This window comes from Lissotriton vulgaris, chromosome 5 (genome assembly GCF_964263255.1).
Source record: "Lissotriton vulgaris chromosome 5, aLisVul1.2, whole genome shotgun sequence".
Classification (NCBI taxonomy): Eukaryota; Metazoa; Chordata; class Amphibia; order Caudata; family Salamandridae; genus Lissotriton; species Lissotriton vulgaris.
In genome coordinates this window covers 1,918,777,945-1,918,796,114 of record NC_141693.1, presented here as the reverse complement: position 1 = coordinate 1,918,796,114, position 18,170 = coordinate 1,918,777,945, and the positions used below count along the sequence as shown (strand labels likewise).

Here is an 18,170-nt window from a genome sequence, read left to right as displayed (position 1 = left end):
CTCTACACCCCTTCACGCTATGCCACTCTACACTACTCCACGACACTCCATTCTCTGCCACTCCACTCTATGCCACTCTACAACACTATGCCACAACACTCTATGCCAATCCAATATATGCCATTCTTCTCCATGCCACAAGTTCTAACTCTGCTGAACAGCAGCCGCACTGGTGTACAACATGGCTAAAACACATTGGCAAAGCAAAGAGCTCTTGCATAGGCGAAAACTATTGGCTATGCCAATGCTTGTTATACTGGTTTGTGACCAGAGCAAGTATATCATCTGTTGCCATTCGCTGCAAGTGGATTCCCACCGAAACTAGAAGGACGGTCACACAGGCCCTCGTCAGCAGCAGACTGGACTACGGCAACGCACTCTACTCAGGAGCCCGGGTCAAACTCCTGATACGACTCCAACGCATCCAGAACGCCTCAGCACGCCTGATCCTCGACATCTCCCGGCGCAGCCACATCACACCCTACCTGAAAAACCTGCACTGGCTCCCCATCAACATGAGGATAACCTTCAAGCTCCTCACCCATGCACACAAGGCACTCCACAACACCGGACCAGCGTACCTCAACAGATGACTCAGCCTCTACACCCCCGCCTGCCAGCTCTGCTCCGCAGACCACGCCCTCGGCACCGTCCCCCGCATCCGAAGAATGCTGTGGTGACTGGGGCGGTTCCTTCCCGAGGGAACACCTGTTGTCTCCCCGGGGCAATTTATGTAATAATTGTTACATTAGTTGGGTCACCTCTGTGTGGCTCCAAATGAGTCTTAACACTTCCTCCTCATTTTCTATGAACCCAGATGTTTTTTGTACTCTCCCACTGTGTTATGTGCCTTGTCCGCATTGTCATTGCCCTACCAGTAACTCTAAATTTCTGGAAGCCTCCATCCAAGGTTAAGAGTTTGTGACTGTCAAAATAAATGATTTTTACTCACTTGCCCAGCTTCTAATGTACTTCCACTCTGAAAGTAAGAAGAAAATGGAGGAATAGTAAAATCAAATCCGACAATGGTGATTAGGTTACAAAACCATTTCTTAATATTTATTAAACTTACCGCGTTCTGCAGGAAAAGTAGCTGTATTTAAAAATAAAAAAAGAATTGATAAATTAGATCCCAAATCATATCAGTCCATTCTTACTTGTTCTCCAATAAATTGAAACAATCCTACTGCCATCAAAACTCACCATTCCCCCCAACTGTTACTCCTCATCCGTCCCATTTTTCCACCCCTCACCCACTATCTTACTAGTGAGCATGCAGGGGTGATGTACCAGATTCCCAAGGGAAAGATGAATCCCAGAATTTATTGCATCCTCCAAATCCTCACAGTACAGGGTGAGGAGTAGGTACTACCTTTGGGGGTGAGGGGATGTTAGTCAATATTCACTCACTTTATTTACTTGTAAATATCCATAAGAGCAATCACACTGGTGTGGTTTCCATATTTTCTCTTGCAGTTGACTAATCTATTGTATCTCATTGATTAAACGTAGATAGACTACTAATTCCACACCTCTGGTTACTAATCTGATTACTTGATAGAGGTTTGTCTCATATTAGCAGGTCAGAACTATTGCTACACGATAAGAAAACAACATATTTAAAATGGAGGCCCCTTGTCTTTTTCTGGCCATCTTTATTGCTAAATTTCCTGATAGATTGTCACCTCTCCTATTGTTTTATAATTCAAGATCACCTTTGTTCCTTTTGTCTGACATTGATTACTTCACACATTGTTGAAAATTTCTCACAACACTGAGTTGTGACCTTGATTATTTAACACATTTTCTAATTTTCCTCACAACACCGAGTTGTGACATTGATTACTATATGTATTTTCTAATGTTCATGACAACAGAGTTGTGTAAAGTAAAAATAAGAATTTGACCAAAAGCAGTACCTCTTCAGCTAAGCATAAGTATCAATTTATTTTTCTGGCAATAGGGATCTAATTTGTGATAGCTTTGACTCTGTGCACTTTACCACTGCTAACTAGTGACAAAGTTCTTGTGCTCTCTCCTTTAAACATGGTAAAGTTGGCTTTCACCCAACTGACACGTTTGATTTACATAGAAGTTCCTAGTAAAGGGGTACTATCTGTACTCAGGGCCTGTAAATTAAATGCTACAAGTGGCCTGTAGCACTCAACTTGCCACACACTTAAGTAGCCCTTTAAAACATGTCTTGGGTCATCAAGCCTTTTGCCATGGCTTAACCTTCCTTTTTATTACATATAAGTTTTGTATGTCCTGGTAGAGAAATCTTTTACATTTGTTATCTTATTAAATTGAATATGTGCTAACTTTTTATTGGGGACAGGTAGGAAAGTCAAGGTTGTTTTTAATTAATTGAAATTTTAAACCATTTTTAATAGTAAAATCAGATTATATATCAGTTATGAAAGATTGGACCTGCTTCCTTCTTCCCATGCTCCCTGAAGAGACTCCAAGGGTCAACTGACTGACCTGTTCAGAGCTACAGGGACTTAACATGCTGCAGAGGCTTCTTTGCAAATGCCTGTGCATGCCTAGCTGACCAGCTGCACTGGACCTGCCTGCACCTGCTATGGGTCTGCCTGAGTCCTGCTGACCTCAGCAAGATTGAGCCCCTGATTGCCATAAAGTGCCTACCCAGGTCTTGGGCCCTTGGTTGGTATCAGAGTGAGAGAAATCTTGAGTTTTGGGCTCGTTCACACCAAGATGTTGCCGCCAGCATGACCACCAATGAGAAGGTCTCATAAACTCGACCCTTCACGATACAGCCATCATCAGCAATGTGAAATCAGCAGTTTGCACCACAGCATCAACAGCCTGAGGTGGCCGCTAACATAAAGCTCCAGCAATGCCTAAGAGGACCTTATTGCTACAGCGACGACGATCTGCAATGCTCTGCCTGCAAAAGCGCAAACCAGACTTTGAGAAGGTAGCTTTTTCAGCTGCACTAACCTGGACCCAGTATCCGGCCCGCACTCCGTTGTGGTTGACCTGAACTTGTGACTTTTCCCCTGGCCTGCAAGACCAGACGACTGCACCCAAGAGTGGCTTAATAATATAGATCTGCCGAGTTTGACCATTGACAGCAAAGAGTTGCTTGAAAGACCAATAACAGAGGAAGAGATACAATTGCATATTGCTAAAATCAAAAACAACAAGGCAGCAGGGACAGACACACTTCCAGGGGAAGTCTATAAAATCCTAGAGGATGCAATAACATCTAGACTTCTTGAGTTATTTAACTACATATATATAGGTTGGGGGAGAATACCCCCATCCTGGAAGGAAGCAACTATCGTCCTTATATTAAAACCTGGTAAGAGCCCACTGAAGGCGGACTCCTATAGGCCAGTCTCCCTGCTTAACGCAGATCTTTACAAGTGTTTTGGCAGGGAGATTGGTCAAGGTGATACCACAGGTAATAGAAGAGGAGCAGAAGGGGTTCACATACAGGAACAGACTTTACAATTAATCGGCTGTATAGATTTAGCGATAGCAAAGTCAGAACCACTAGCAGTAGCAGCGTACGACGCTGCCAATGCGTTCGACCGCATTAGATGGATCTTCCTCTGGGAAACTCTAAGAGTCATGGGATTTGGCCCACTCTTTATATGATCATTAATTAAATGCTATGACGGCGCATCTGCCAATATCCTTCTAAATGGCAAACTAACATCTAGATTCGAAATAAGGAGAGGCACCCGACAAGGGTGCCCGATTTCACCTCAATTATTTAACATTCATATAGAGCCGCTGGCGCAAATGCTCAGGCTAGATCCACAAATAACTCCCTTTCGGGTGCAAGACCTTAATATTAAACTTGCTCTATACGCGGATGACCTGTTAATACACACTAAAAACCCCACTGAGGTCCTCCCAAAGGTTGAGCACTCCCTAAGTGAGTTCAGAAGATTCTCCGGTTATGCAGTAAATACTCTTAAGACCGAGATAATGAGCTGGGGAGTTGATGGCTGGGAAAGACTTGAAGGGCCAGAATTTAAATATTTGGGAATCAGAATAGAGCAAGACCTGATAAACATACCCCTGACTAATCTAAATAGAGTGATAAAGGAAATTGACCATCTTTTCCTCAGGTGGAGAAACCTCAAACTCACAATATATGGGCGTGTAAATATAGTTAAGATTGTAATCTTGCCCAAGCTAACATACCTCTTTAGCGCTATTCCCCTCAAATTCTCCTCTAAGCTTATCGGGAAAATTCAAAGTAAGATCGTTAGTTTTGTATGGGCCAACAAAACCACCAGACTGTCCTGGAAAAAGCTGAAGAGAAGACTACTTAAGGGGGGCCTTGCACTACCGGATATTTTCTGCTACTGCCTATCTTTTCAGTTTAAAAACATCCGAAGTCTTTTGACCAGTCCTTGTAATAACAACTGGGGTATGATTTCAAAAACAATGGCAATACAGGAGGGAGGTGGAGAAGGTTTTTTGTCCAAATTTGGAGCCATAAGGTTCTTCAAGAAAGTCCGACTGAAGGTCATCCGGACCGCACTTTATGTATGGCAAAATTTGAAAACTAGATGGGGTGTAAAATACTACTCAGACTTTGCCCCAATCTGGGATTCTCCTGGGCTCCCTGAGTGCTTGAAGGATGCTCTGGCAGTGCCAATAGAACTTCAAGGTATAGGTAAATGGTCAGAACCAATATCTGCAGATGGGGTTTATCCATGAAAGGTCCTGAAAGCAAGAATCGGGGATTCTTTTTCACGGTTTAAATATATACAACTATGCTCATTTTTTGCAGCAGAAAATAAGAATATTGGCGGAAACTGGGAAATAGAGCTCAAACTGCAAAATCCCACCCCTTTTAAAAAGGAAGTTGGAGTATGGTATAGGTACCTATTAGATAGAGAAGATATAGAACTTCCTCCACCATACATGGTATGGAGAACATCAGTATTAGAAAATAGTGCTGCAGAATACTTTCTTCCGTCTATCAAAAACCTTTATAAGTTCGTAAAATCTGCCTCAAAGAAAAACCACTTTAATACTTTGAATAGGATTTATTACACCCCTTATAAAGTTGCTAAATTTGTAGACAACCCAACCCCCAGGTGCCCTAAATGACGATCTACATATGTTTTATGAATGTCCCCAACTTATAGGGTACTGGGAGAACGTAGAACAGGCACTATCAGGTATATTTGGAAAAAAGATCAATTTAGACCCAGCATTAGTTATTTTTGGATTAAATCCTTCACTTGGAAATTCCATGTCTAGAGCACAGTTTGGCCTATTTTTAAATTTAATCCTGTTGGCCCGCAGGGAACTATGCATATTATGGAAAGATCCAGCTGCTCCCCTATATGAGAAGTGGCTTAGAGCCGCACTTGCAACCGCAGGGTTAGACCGTACGGAAGGTAACGTTTGGGCGCCCTTGGTGCGCTGGAGAAAGGCACTAAGGTTGGTTTAAGATCGTCCAAGGATTACACCAAACCTCGTACAAAGAAGCAGGCCTGGCGGCTCGTAGTGTATGCAGGAACATGGTCCACGGGCGTTCAGGACTAAATGAGTCTAATGTTGCGATTGCAGACGCTTACGGTGGTATGAGGACAATCTAAAAAAATAAAAAAAATAAAAAAAATAAAAATAAGACCAGACGACCTCGACTAGCGCTTTGTTCTTTTAGCCACGATAAATTCCTAAATATATAAAATTACATATCCTTGGCTCTACTGATTGGATTTTTGTTGTTTCCATCTCAAATCATTCATAAAATTTTACTCTATTTGTATAAATTGGTGTGGTGTAGTGTTCTCGCTTTATTTCTGTTTGAGTGGTGCATAAATACTTTACCCATTCCCTCTAATTTAAGCCAGACTGCTTTTGTGCCAAGCTACCAGAGGGTTAATGGTCTTTTTGTGTTTCACCCTGTTGAAACTGGCCCTTCTTGCAGAGTCATCCCCAAACTTTTTGCTTCTTCCTCCCTTATTTTTCCTGACCCGTGGCAGTTAGCAATTGGACTCTGTGCACTTTACCACTGCTGATCAGTGCTAACGTGCATATGCTCTCTCAGTAAATTGTTATTATGATTGGATGTACATGATTGGCATATTTGTATCACCATGAAGTCCCTAGTAAAAGTGCACTGGGTGTTCCAGGGCTGGTGATGACAAATGGTACTAGTGGGCCTGCAGCACTGATTGTGCACCCACATGAGTAGCCCTAAAATGGTGTCTCAGGCCTGCCACGGTACTGCCTGTGTGCAGTCTGTGAACTGCCATGTCCTCCTGCTCAGTGTCCCCACTGACCAGGCCTAACCGTTCCCTTTTTGTGCACATTGGTCACCCCTATGGAAGGCCCAAGGTACCCCCTTGTGCAGGGTGAAGTGTATGTGAAAGGTAGCGCATATACTTGTGCAGGTAACATGCTCTGGTAGTGAATTACAGCCATTTTCGTTTTTCACTGCTGTAAGGCTATCTTGCTCCAAAGGCTATCATGGGGGATGCTGGCTACAGTGGCTACCAGCAGATCTTCCTATAGGAACAAGATAGGACATAAAAGTATGGTATCCCTGAACTCAGAATTTATTAACACATCTTTTAGGAAAGGTTGTTTTTAAATCCCGTGTTTGAGAACAGCACTTTTAGGAAGTTGCTGTTCTCTTGTCTGACCTTTTTGTGTGCCTTGGCCTGTTTGTGTATTGACTGTCTGGTTTGAGAGTGACAAGGGCTGTGGATTCCCCAGGAGGCTGGCTGAGTCTGCCCTAGGCCGAATTACTGCATTTGCAACTTGAGTGGTGGGAGGAGATAGCACCTGGGCCTGAATAGGGTTGTGCCTGCCTTCCACAATACTAGCTCCACCTCCTGCTGGGCGGCTGACGACCCTGCTCCTCACTCTGAAAGGAAAGGAGAAGCCAAAAAAACAAAGTGCTCAGGGAACACCCAGAACTGGTTCAGACCGGGCTCAGGGCCCACTTGCACAAAGAGAACAAAGACTTGGAGGGGTATAAGTACAAGACCCCTGACAACAGAAAATTAGATCATCCTGGAATCAAGAAGGAACTTCTGCCAAGGAGAAAGCTGAAACTGAAGAAGGAAGATTGTCCAGCTGTTGCTCTGCTGGATTGCCCTGCTGTTGCTCTGCTGCCAAGGAGAGGGGAAGGACTTTGCTTTGTGCTGTGTCCCCTTGCTTGAAGGAATCTCCAAGGGCCTGAAAAGAGCTGGCTCCCTGTTCTGAAGTCCCAGGAACAAAAGGACTTCACCCCCAGCTTCCCCTGAGCTCTACTGAAAGATTTGTCCTTTCTGGAGTGCGTGGCCCATGTGTGGTGCCTCTGGAAGTTGTACCTGTGCTGGGAAGCTGGAAACCAAGATTTAAAGACTTTGCTACAGAAAAGTTATTGCATCGCTCGCTGCGGAGTGCATCCCTGACAGTGCGAAGAAATTCCCGCCGCTACGAAGGCCGAGATCGTCGCAGCGCCTGTTGCCGCTGCCAGAGCCGTCACATCCTTCGTTTGCGGGACGCACCAGACCGGTGCAGGAAGACTAACATCGCTGCGAGTGTCGTTGCAGAGCTTGTCGTCGATGGGTGAGAACACCGCACCGCTTGCTTGCGGACCGCATCACGTCGCTGAGAACATAGTCGCAGATCATCGCATCGAGGAGCTGCGAGAGAGAGAGAGAGAGATCGCCGCTGGATCGCGCATCGTCGCCCCAGAGATCATCGCAGCCCCTACGAGATTGTCGCATCGTGCCTTTGCGAGAACAAACTTCCTACGGAACCTACGCACCGGAATCCATACAAGTGACCTTCCTCCCCATATAGGCCGGATTCGTCGCAACACGCCCGCCGCCGCAGCGGGATTGTCGCATTGCCTCCCCAAGGTCTCGGGAGCAACGCATCGCTTGCTTTCCACCGCACCAGCTTCTGCTTTTGGAACTTTGTTGCATCTAAAGGTACTGTTGGCTAAAAGTGACGCAACTGTAAACTTTTCACGGAACTGTGGATTATTTTTAACACAACCTTAAGAACTCTTTTACAACCATATTCTTGAACTGTGTATGTTGGATTTTTGTCGTTTTGGTCTTGTGTAGTTTAGATTAAATACCTTTATTTTTATAAACTGTCGTGGAGTCAGTTTGTGGTGTTTTCACTGTGGTACTGTGAGTGTTGGTACAAATACTTTACACATTGCCTACTGATTAGCCTTGACTGCTCGTGCCAAGCTACCTAGAGGGTAAGCAGGGGTAATCTCAGAGGGTTTCCTCCTTACCCTGACTAGAAACAAGGGTCCCTATTTGGACAGTGGTACCTACCTCTGCCAACTAGAGACCCCCAGTTCTAACATTGTTGGTCAGCGGTGGGGATTTGAACTTTTATTTGCACTAGACCCAGAGTGATTGGTGTACATCAATAGTGAATGCAGACCACTACGCCACCGCATACTACGGTTGAGTTTTTTATTTTTTGTTCTATTTTTAATCGTAACCCTGAAAGAATCCAAGCATCATGTCTCAGAAGAGTAAACCAGCATGTGATGTTACAGAACTGGAGTTTGATATTGAAATGTTAAGGGATTACAAAGTAGGGCAACTCAGGCAGTTCTGCAGGAGCTTTGGATGTCCCATGAAGCGCAGCTCCAAGAAGGAGGAGCTACAGGAGACCTTAAGGGCCTGGTGGGAGACCAAAGAGGCTGGGAAGACCGGTGGTGTAGAAGTGGATGAGGATGCACAAAGGGATGGTTTCAGGCCACAGGATCTGCCTGTGTCCAGAGCAGCCTCAAGGGCTGGCAGCAACCATTCAGCTGAAAGTTTATCCCCAGAGGAGTTGGAGGAAAACCAAAGGGCTAGAGATCATAAGTTAGAAATGTTGAGGCTTGAAATGGAAATGAAGCAAATGGAAAAAGAAAGGGCGGCGGAGGAGAGCAAACATGCCTGTGCCCTGGAGGAATTGAAATTGACCTTGGCCCATGAATTAAGAATTAGGAAGCTTGAGTTGGAGCTCAAGAGGCGTGAGGCCATGAGGGTCTCAGCTGAAGAAGAAACATGGGTAGCTCAAGAAGTAAGCTTTGATGAGTTGGAGGTGGAGTCTAGCTCAGATGGTGGCAGCATGATTATGATATCTAGTGCGGAGAGAAAGGTACAAACACCCAGAGATGTGGCGCCTGACTTGAGGGAGGGGGTAGACATACACCAGGGGCTTCAGGTTTATGATGTAGTTCCAGTGGAGTGCAGTGTCCCTGAAGTAGATTGGGGGACTGGCACAGGGGACAATATTCCTAGTGGTGGGAGGGCCACTCTACTGACTCTAGATGAGAGGTACAGGGAGAGGGGTTCCCCCATGGTAGAAACCTTGGTGTGTGTGTGTGAAGACCAGCCAGAAGAGTGTGGGTTGTGTGACAGAGACAGTCAGACACTGTCTTGCCAGTCTCAGGAGAGTGGTGGTGTGGGGTACTTGTGTGAGGCACTGGAGGGTGAGCCAAAGAGTAGCTTGGTTAACAACTGTGGGGGGCTGCGTGATTCATTTGTTGGAGAGCATATTTTAAGTCCCTGTTTTCCAGAGCTATGCCAACACCCGGTGGAGTGTGAGTTCTCTGGCCCCAGAGAGCTTGCGTTGGAGGCTGAGCTCTTGGTGGATTCCAGAGAGTCTGAGGAGGCATTGGGGAGTGATCCCAAAAGGAGTGGCACAGATATCTTCCCGACCTGTGAGGTGGAAGAGGTTCAGTGTAGCCCAGTTAGGTCTCAGTGTCGTGGGACGGGTGTAGGGGCTCATGTCCGGTTTCAGTGGAGAAGGAGTGAGTGTGGGACGGTGTGTCTCACGGTGCCCGAAACCCAGTCTCAGGGCCTGGAGGGTTCCTTAAGGGAAAACCAGGTTGGGGACCTAGACGGTACTTGTAGGCCATTTGAGGACGATCTCCTAGTGTCTGGTGAACGGGGAGTGCCTGTAACCAGGCCTCCATCAGTTCTGGTGTCTGGTGGTGCCGCTCCATTTGGGAGGGTACAGAAGTCCAGACTGAGGGGTGAGAGGGGGAAGGAATCCCCAGTGGAAGAACTAGTGGGTCAGGGGCCAGCCAGAAGGGCTGAGTCTCCCAGGAGTGACCATGGTGACACCACTTCTGTCCTGGGGGATCTTCGCGCACTGTCAGGTGGACAGGGGTCGGGAGATCTGCGCCAGGCAGACTGTCACAAGACATATGAATTGTGTGTCACCCTCAAGGGGGTACTATGTGAGTCCCCAGAAGTCCCGGCGTGCCAGGCAAATGCACAACTACAGGTTTTGGTCCCTGGGTTGGGAGACCAGGTTCAGGATCTGCCTGACCGGGAAGGAAGGACATCTGTAACCAGTGTCCTGACCAATATGGTTCCCAGGGGTACCCCTCTAGTAGGGAGGGTGCAGCGCTCTGGAAGGGGGTGCAGAGGGAGGGAATCCTCGCCTCTGACCCCGGTGTAACCGGAGGGCTTAAACCATAGTTTGGGAGATCAGTTGCTGGACGGAGGTCCTGAACTGGTAGGAGAGTTGTGTTCTTGGTTGTCTTGGAGGACAGGGTTGCCCCTGGAAAGGGGGCAGATGTCTCACCCTGGGGGTGGACTGGGCCACGCCATTGTGTTGGCTAGGTGGGTACGGTCTACCAGTATGGGCACATCTGTGACTGAAGTCCTGGAGTGCCGGGCTATTGTTGCACCGCAGGGGTTGGTCCCTGGGTGGGGAAGCCAGGTTCAGTTGTTGTCTGACCTGGAGGCTTTGGAGCCTAGGTTTGAGGGCCAGGTCCGGGGAGGTCCCCCTGACCTGGAATACCAGTTGTAGGATAGAACATCTGAACTGGTGGATGAATGGTGCAGGACACCTGCCACAGGTGCCCCGACTATTCTAGAAGGGGGTACCGCTCCAGGTGGGAGGGTACAGATCCCCAAGGAAGATGAGGACCGGGTGTGGAGAAGCCCACCTCAGCCTCCTGTCCAGCCGCTGGATACAGGTCCGGGACTGGTGGCACAGTGCCAGGATGTTAGACCTGACCTGACAGGTGGGAGAGTGGACAAAGGGTGCCAAGCACCTGGGGCTACTGCCCCCCACCCTCTGACACCACAAGGGTTTGAGAGCCATGAGAAGCATGAGGCCTGGGTCTCATCCCTGATCACTGTTGGTGGTCACTGTGGCTTGCTGTCTGTCTGTTGGGACACACCTGTGAGTAAATTAAGGTTAGGTGCTGCACAGGTGGTGTCCACAGTTGAGAAGGGTCCCACATGGATTGGCATGGTGGACCGTGAGAGTATGGATCGAGTGATCCAACTAGGTTCAGGTCGGCGTAGAACAGGAATTGTGCCCTGCTGTTTGGGCCAGTTTCAGTGTTCCATCGCTTTAATCAGGGAATCTTATCGAGGTATCGTTTGGTCTACCTTGGCTTTAGGCTGGAAGGGTGTTGGAACTGGCCCTTCTTGCAGGGTCATCCCCAAACTTTGTGCTTCTTCCTCCCTTATTTTTCCTGACCCGTGGCTGTTGGCAATAGGACTCTGCGCACTTTACCACTGCTGATCAGTGCTAAAGTGCATATGCTCTCTGTGTAAATTGTTATTATGATTGGATGTACATGATTGGCATATTTGTACCACCATGAAGTCCCTAGTAAAGTGCACTGGATAAGCCAGGGCTGGTGATGACAAATGCTACTGGTGGGCCTGGAGCAATGAATGTATTACCCACATGAGTAACCCTAAAATGGTGTCTCAGGATTGCCACCGCAGTGCCTGTGTGCAGTCTGTGAACTGCCATGTCCTCCTGGTCAGTGTCCCCACTGACCAGGCCTAACCCTTTCCTTTTTGTGCACATTGGTTACCCCTATGGAAGGCCCAAGGTACCCCCTTGGGCAGGGTGCATTGTATGTGAAAGGTAGAGCATATACTTGTGCAGGTAACATGCTCTGGTAGTGAATTACAGCCATTTTCGTTTTTCACTGCTGCAAGGCTATTTTGCTCCAAAGGTTATCATGGGGGATGCTGGCTACAGTGCTACCAGCGGATCTTCCTATAGGACCAAGGTAGGACATAAAAGTATGGTATCCCTGAACTCAGAATTTAATAACACATCTTTTAGGAAAGGTTGTTTTTAAATCCTGTGTTTGAGAACAGTACTTTTAGGAAGTTGCTGTTCTCTTGTCTGACCTTTCTGTGTGCCTTGGCCTGTTTGTGTATTGACTGTCTGGTTTGAGAGTGACAGGGGCTGGGGATTCCCCAGGAGGCTAACTGAGTCAGCCCTAGGCTGAATGACTGCATTTGCAACTTGAATGGTGGGAGGAGATAGCACCTGGGCCTGAATAGGGCTGTGCCTGCCTTACACAATGCTGGCTCCACCTCCTGCTGGGCGGCTGACGACCCTGCCCCTCACTCTGAAAGGAAAGGAGAAGCCAGAAAAACAAAGTGCTCAAGGAACAGCCAGAACTGGCTCAGATCGGGCTCAGGGCCCACTTGCACAAAGAGAACAAAGACTTGGAGGAGTATAAGTACAGGATCTCTGACAGAAAATTAGATCATCCTGGAATCAAGAAGGAACCTCTGCCAAGGAGAAAGCTGAAACTGAAAAAGGAAGATTGTCTAGCTGTTGCTCTGCTGGATTGCCCTGCTGTTGCTTTGCTGCCAAGGAGAGGGGAAGGACTTTGCTTTGTGCTGTGTCCCCTTGCTTGAAGGAATCTCCAAGGGCCTGAGAAGAGCTGGCTCCCTGTTCTGAAGTCCCAGGGACAAAGGGACTTCAACCCCAGCTTCCCCTGAGCTCTACTGAGAGAGTTCTGTCCTTCCTGGATTGCGTGGCCCATGTGTTGTACCTGTGCTGGGAAGCTAGAAACCAAGATTTAAAGACTTTGCTACAGAAAAGTTATTGCATCGCTCGCTGCGGAGCGCATCCCCGACAGTGCGAGGAAATTCCCGCCGCTACGAAGGCCGAGATCGTCGCAGCGCCTGTTGCCGCTACAAGAGCCGTCGCATCCTTCGTTTGCGGGACGCACCAGACCGGTGCGGAAAGATTAACATCGCTGCGAGTGTCGTCGCAGAGCCTGTCGTCGCTGGGTGAGAACGCCGCACGGCTTGCTTGCGGACCGCATCACGTCGCTGCGAACATCGTCGCAGATCATCGCATCGAGGAGCTGCGAGAGAGAGAGAGAGATCGCCGCTGGATCGCGCATCGTCGCCCCAGAGATCATCGCAGCCCCTACGAGATTGTCGCATCGCGCCTTTGCGAGAACAAACTTCCTACGGAACCTACGCACCGGAATCCATACAAGTGGCCTTCCTCCCCATACAGACCGGATTTGTCGCAACACGCCCCTGCCGCAGCGGGGTTGTCACATTGCCTCCCCAAGGTCTCGGGAGCAACGCATCGCTTGCTTTCCACCGCACCAGCTTCTGCTTTTGGAACTTTGTCGCATCTAAAGGTACTGTTGGCTAAACGTGACGCAACTGTGAACTTTTCACGCAACTGTGGATTATTTTTATCGCAACCTTAAGAACTCTTTTTCAACCATATTCTTGAACTGTGTATGTTGGATTTTTGTCGTTTTGGTCTTGTGTAGTTTAGATTAAATACCTTTATTTTTCTAAACTGTTGTGGAGTCAGTTTGTGGTGTTTTCACTGTGTTACTGTGAGTGTTGGTACAAATACTTTACACATTGCCTTCTGATTAGCCTTGACTGCTCGTTCCAAGCTACCTAGAGGGTGAGCAAGGGTTATCTCAGAGGGTTTCCTCCTTACCCTGACTAGAAGCAAGGGTCCCTATTTGGACAGTGGATCCTACCTCTGCCAACTAGAGACCCCCAGTTCTAACACACCCTGACAAGGATTATGGTTGTTACTTGAGTAGGGTTCCGCCCACCTCAATCAAGGACCCGATTTTTCACCGAAGTGGAAGCAGAAGTCCTGTAGTGACAGTTTTCACTTTAAAAGACTAAGTAATCAAAGTACCCGTTTCATCTTTTCTATGTTTAAAAATAAATGCAGAGAGGGCAACAGATAGATTTTTCCTCTATTATGTAAAAACTGGGAGTTTCCAGGGGATAGAGGTGGTTGTTATTTAGCTTACAGCAGACCTCCCACCATGCGGCTGGCTTGGTGGCAGCACCACTTCAACTGAATCCGTTGCCGTTCTGAAGGATTCTTCAGTTGTTGTCAGTTTTTCCTCACGCCAGAGAAGCATGGAAGTGATAGCAGGTCAGCTATCCCAAAGAGGGGTATGTTTTCAGTATAAACCACTAGTTTCTATGATGAACTCGGAGGCATTATTCTTTGTTTGGGACCATCATGCTTCACATGGATGGAGCGGAGAGCTGATAAGACTTTGAAAGCCTGCATAAAATCCAATGATTTTTAACCCCATGTCTACCACAGTGTGTTTTGATGAGGCAAGCTTACCAACAACGAAGCGATTGGCAGTTCTGCTCACACATCTAAATTAGGCTTTTAGTAATTAAATGCCATTAGATATTTTCCTGTTTTCTTACATTCAAATAAAGCATTGGAAATTTTTCCCATACCTTCTTTCACAATGTGGCTTGTACCCATCACTGCTACATCATCAGTCTTTGTCATGGACTCGTATGGCCTCTGCAGACACAACTGCCTGCATGAAGGCTGACTAAGCTTGGTCAAGCCATGGAATGTGAAGGACATGGTGTACTGTTACCAAACGGTGTAGGATTATACTCACCAAGAAACTCAAAGCGCTCTCTGATATGTTTGGCTGTGTTAATTTATAAACTATTATTCCTTTACAAGATGCATTTTCTTTAAACTGGTGTCTGAGCTTCAGAATAAACATTAACCCAGGGCTGGAGGATGCGGACTGATCTGCCAATCTTAAAATCCCGGACCATATTAGATTGGGTAAGTAATCGGTCTATATGAAATCCTGTAACCAATCTCTATTCCTTTTTTCTTTTCTTATACCAATCTGCAATTGTTTTAATCTAACGTCTGATTAACAAAGTTATCCACTGATCATACCGGGTGTCAATTATTTTCCATTATTAGAATTTTGTGTATTCCCTGACAGGTAACAGGAAAAGTTCAATATAAAAACTAAAACAGCAGTATTGCTTTGGTAGCTCATTGACAACGATCCAATTCAGACACTATTGAAGAGACATCAAACCTTATACCGGATAACTAAACAATTCCGATTTGATCTGTTCCATCTCCTACTGGCGGTACCAAGTGGGGCTCATCAGGGTGAGGTGTTGCCAGCTTGCGGCTGCGACGGGAAGTCTCCGCAAGATCTGGCACACTTTTTATTCATTTGTCCTTATTACATAACACCCCGAAGACTCTATTTAAAGCCCTGCCTTAAAAAACTGAATTTCGCACAGATAAAACCTGCACTTTATTACCTTCAACTATTGAAATGCGATTGCACTTTATTTGTCTGTAATTTTCTGAAATTAGCAATCACTTTCAGGAAAAGCATGGAGGGATAATTACGTTGTTAATGCCTTAGGGCATTTCTTAATCTTTTATTGTACTGAAATTATTTATATATTTTATATATTTTTAAAATGCCTATGCTGCCCGCTGCTTTTACTTTTTACATTGTCTAAAGAAATGTGTACTTTATAATTGAAATATCCGGACTGTTTTTTAACTGTATGTCGATGAATTGTACTTTTATGATTGTAATGTTTACAATCGAATAAAGATATTTGAACTAAACAATTCTGCCAGCAAGCACATCACTTTAGTTTCCTAGCTGATTATTTCTCAGAAAACTCGAGTCCTAGAGCACAAAGCTGTAAGTGCTCAATGAGTTTAGGTAATACCAGCACATAACTCCTTTGAAGCCCCATGTGGCACTGTAACCCTTGGCTACACAAGTACTACAGCATCACCGAGTACATGGATATTACTCACATTCACCAGGTTTGATGTATCTTCCGTCTAAATGTAAGAAAAAGAGAGGGTAATTAAAATTAGATAAAGTAAATAAAATACATGAAAATATTCCATATACTGATAGATAGAAAAAGCTTTATTCGAGTTATACACTCATAAAAGCACACACATAAAAATGCATACATTTCTAAAAGCATCAACATCGTATGACAATAATTTTATAATTAAAAATACATGATATATAAAATAAAAATTGTTATCGGTTAGAGTTAAAAATAGCTTTTTCATGATATGCGGAAACTAAATGCATGTTACAATATAGCAACCTACAATTTGCGGACCATTCCTAAGTTTATACAATAGGAGCTGATACCATACATATTAGCCGCATTTTTAACATATTTAAAATTCATATATATCTCCCAGTTGTTGTCTGCAGGGATAAGTCGTACATAGGAAAGTATAAGAATCATAACACATTAGAGGATAGAGCCCTCCTCCTTATAGACCAAGCCCACCCCAGATATTTAGCAGTTCCAACTACAATTGGTATTTCAGTGGAGGAACAAATAATTCTCAGCCCCTCAACACCACTTTGGACACCGAGGTTCCTACAAACTGGTGCCAGCCAAGAATTTCTTGGATTTACATAAGCATCGCATAAAAAAAGAAAGTGTGCGATGCTTTCCTTAGGGGCCCCACATGACGGACAACATGAGTCGCTATTAGTTCTCCATCTCGACGTCATGCACCTCAGGGGGAGAGAACCTGCCCTTAATTGGAAAAATAATTTCCTGTCTAATGGGACAGTTATGCTGTCCCAATATTTTTCTAAGGAAGGTCTTTGTTTAATTTCCAAAAATTTGCCCCCCATAGATTCCGAGGATGCGCTCCTCCAAAGTTTCTGGTCGACATAATTCCAATATAGTTCTTTAATGGTGGATTTACTTGGGAATACTTCCCCAAGGGGGTTTTCCCATAGTTTGGAGAGCCCAAGCTCAGCAAGGGTGTCCCTTAGTATTTTTAACCATGTGATTTTATGGAAAACATCTAATTTGGCTAGTGCTAAGAACCCCTCAGCGTAGTGCCTAATTTCCATTGTGGTCCATAGGCGTCTCCAATAAAGGATTGGCCTCAGACGGGCACGGTCACTAAGCGATCTTCTACCTAGATCCAAACCAAGCGGAATCAGTGGTGTACTTTGGGGTAGGCTGGTGATCCCTCTCATAAACCTGTTCTCTGATCTTTGGAGGGTGGTAAGACTCTCAAAGCCCCAGACTTCAGCCCCGTAGAGTGTTACGCCCAAGGCTTTGGCGTCGTAGACCATCAGAACAGGTTTTACCGGCCTGGTTTTGGATTTTACTTGTTCAACCCTAAGGGCTCCCGAGATCTGTTGATGTTTCAACACCGCTTTCTCTATGTGACGTGACCAACCAAGTTTGCTGGAAATCTCAACCCCAAGGTATGTAAAAACATTTACCAACTCTAATTTAACGTTGTTCAAAAATACATTGGGTCGAGATTGACGCTTTTGCCCAAAGGCCATCAACTTTGTTTTGTTTACATTAACCTCAAGACCCCGTTCTTTACAGAATGAGTCAAAGATGGTCAAAGCTCGCTGAAGACCCGACGGGGTTTTGGACACGATCAAAGTATCGTCAGCGAACATCAGAATTGGAACTCTGATGCCCGCTAGCGAGGGTGCGTCAACCATTGCACCCGTCATCCTGTCTACAATGCCATTAATGAACAGGGAGAACAGCAGGGGTGCCATTGCACATCCCTGCCGGACCCCCCGCTCGACTGGAAAGTTGGAAGTGGTTTCCCCATTCCTCCCCCACTGAACCTTTGCATAGTTACTTTCATGCAAACGCATTATCAGCGTAAGCAAATCGGGTGGGACCCCTATTTTGGACAGAACCTCCCACAGCGTGCACCTGGGCACCAGATCAAAGGCAGCCCTTAGATCAACGAATGCTACATAAAGGCTGCCTTTGCCCAGGAGTACAGTCCACCACCGCAGCATGGTGAAACGCAAGATTTGGTCGACCGTACTAGTTGCACGTCTGAATCCTGCCTGGAATGGGGATAAAGCATTGTTATCGTCTACCCAGGCCATAAGTTTGTCGACCAGCATCTTCCCCACTACTTTTTGCATGGTGGCCAGCAAACTAATTGGTCTATAATTTGCCGGGAGTGACCGATCCCCTTTCTTGAAGATCGGTATTATTATTGCCCCTTTCCATATACTTGGGATTTTTGCCCCTTTCGCTAGGCCGTTTCCTAGCAAGGTCGCGTATTTTGCCCACTGGACCTTGTCGTGTTTAAAAATA

At 46.1% G+C, this 18,170-nt stretch overlaps 1 protein-coding gene across 1 annotated transcript in view; it reads right to left on the bottom strand.

Moving 5' to 3' along the window:
• Positions 1 to 18,170, bottom strand: part of LOC147717720 (E3 ubiquitin-protein ligase TRIM39-like) — a 211,432-nt gene that overhangs the window by 25,667 nt on the left and 167,595 nt on the right. Inside the window, exons 7-9 of the mRNA XM_086924503.1 lie at positions 15,856 to 15,882; positions 1,073 to 1,093; positions 953 to 979 (exon numbers count right to left, since the gene is read on the bottom strand). Of these exons, the coding sequence (XP_086780629.1) occupies positions 953 to 979; positions 1,073 to 1,093; positions 15,856 to 15,882 (75 nt within the window). The remainder of the gene's footprint in view (positions 1 to 952; positions 980 to 1,072; positions 1,094 to 15,855; positions 15,883 to 18,170) is intronic.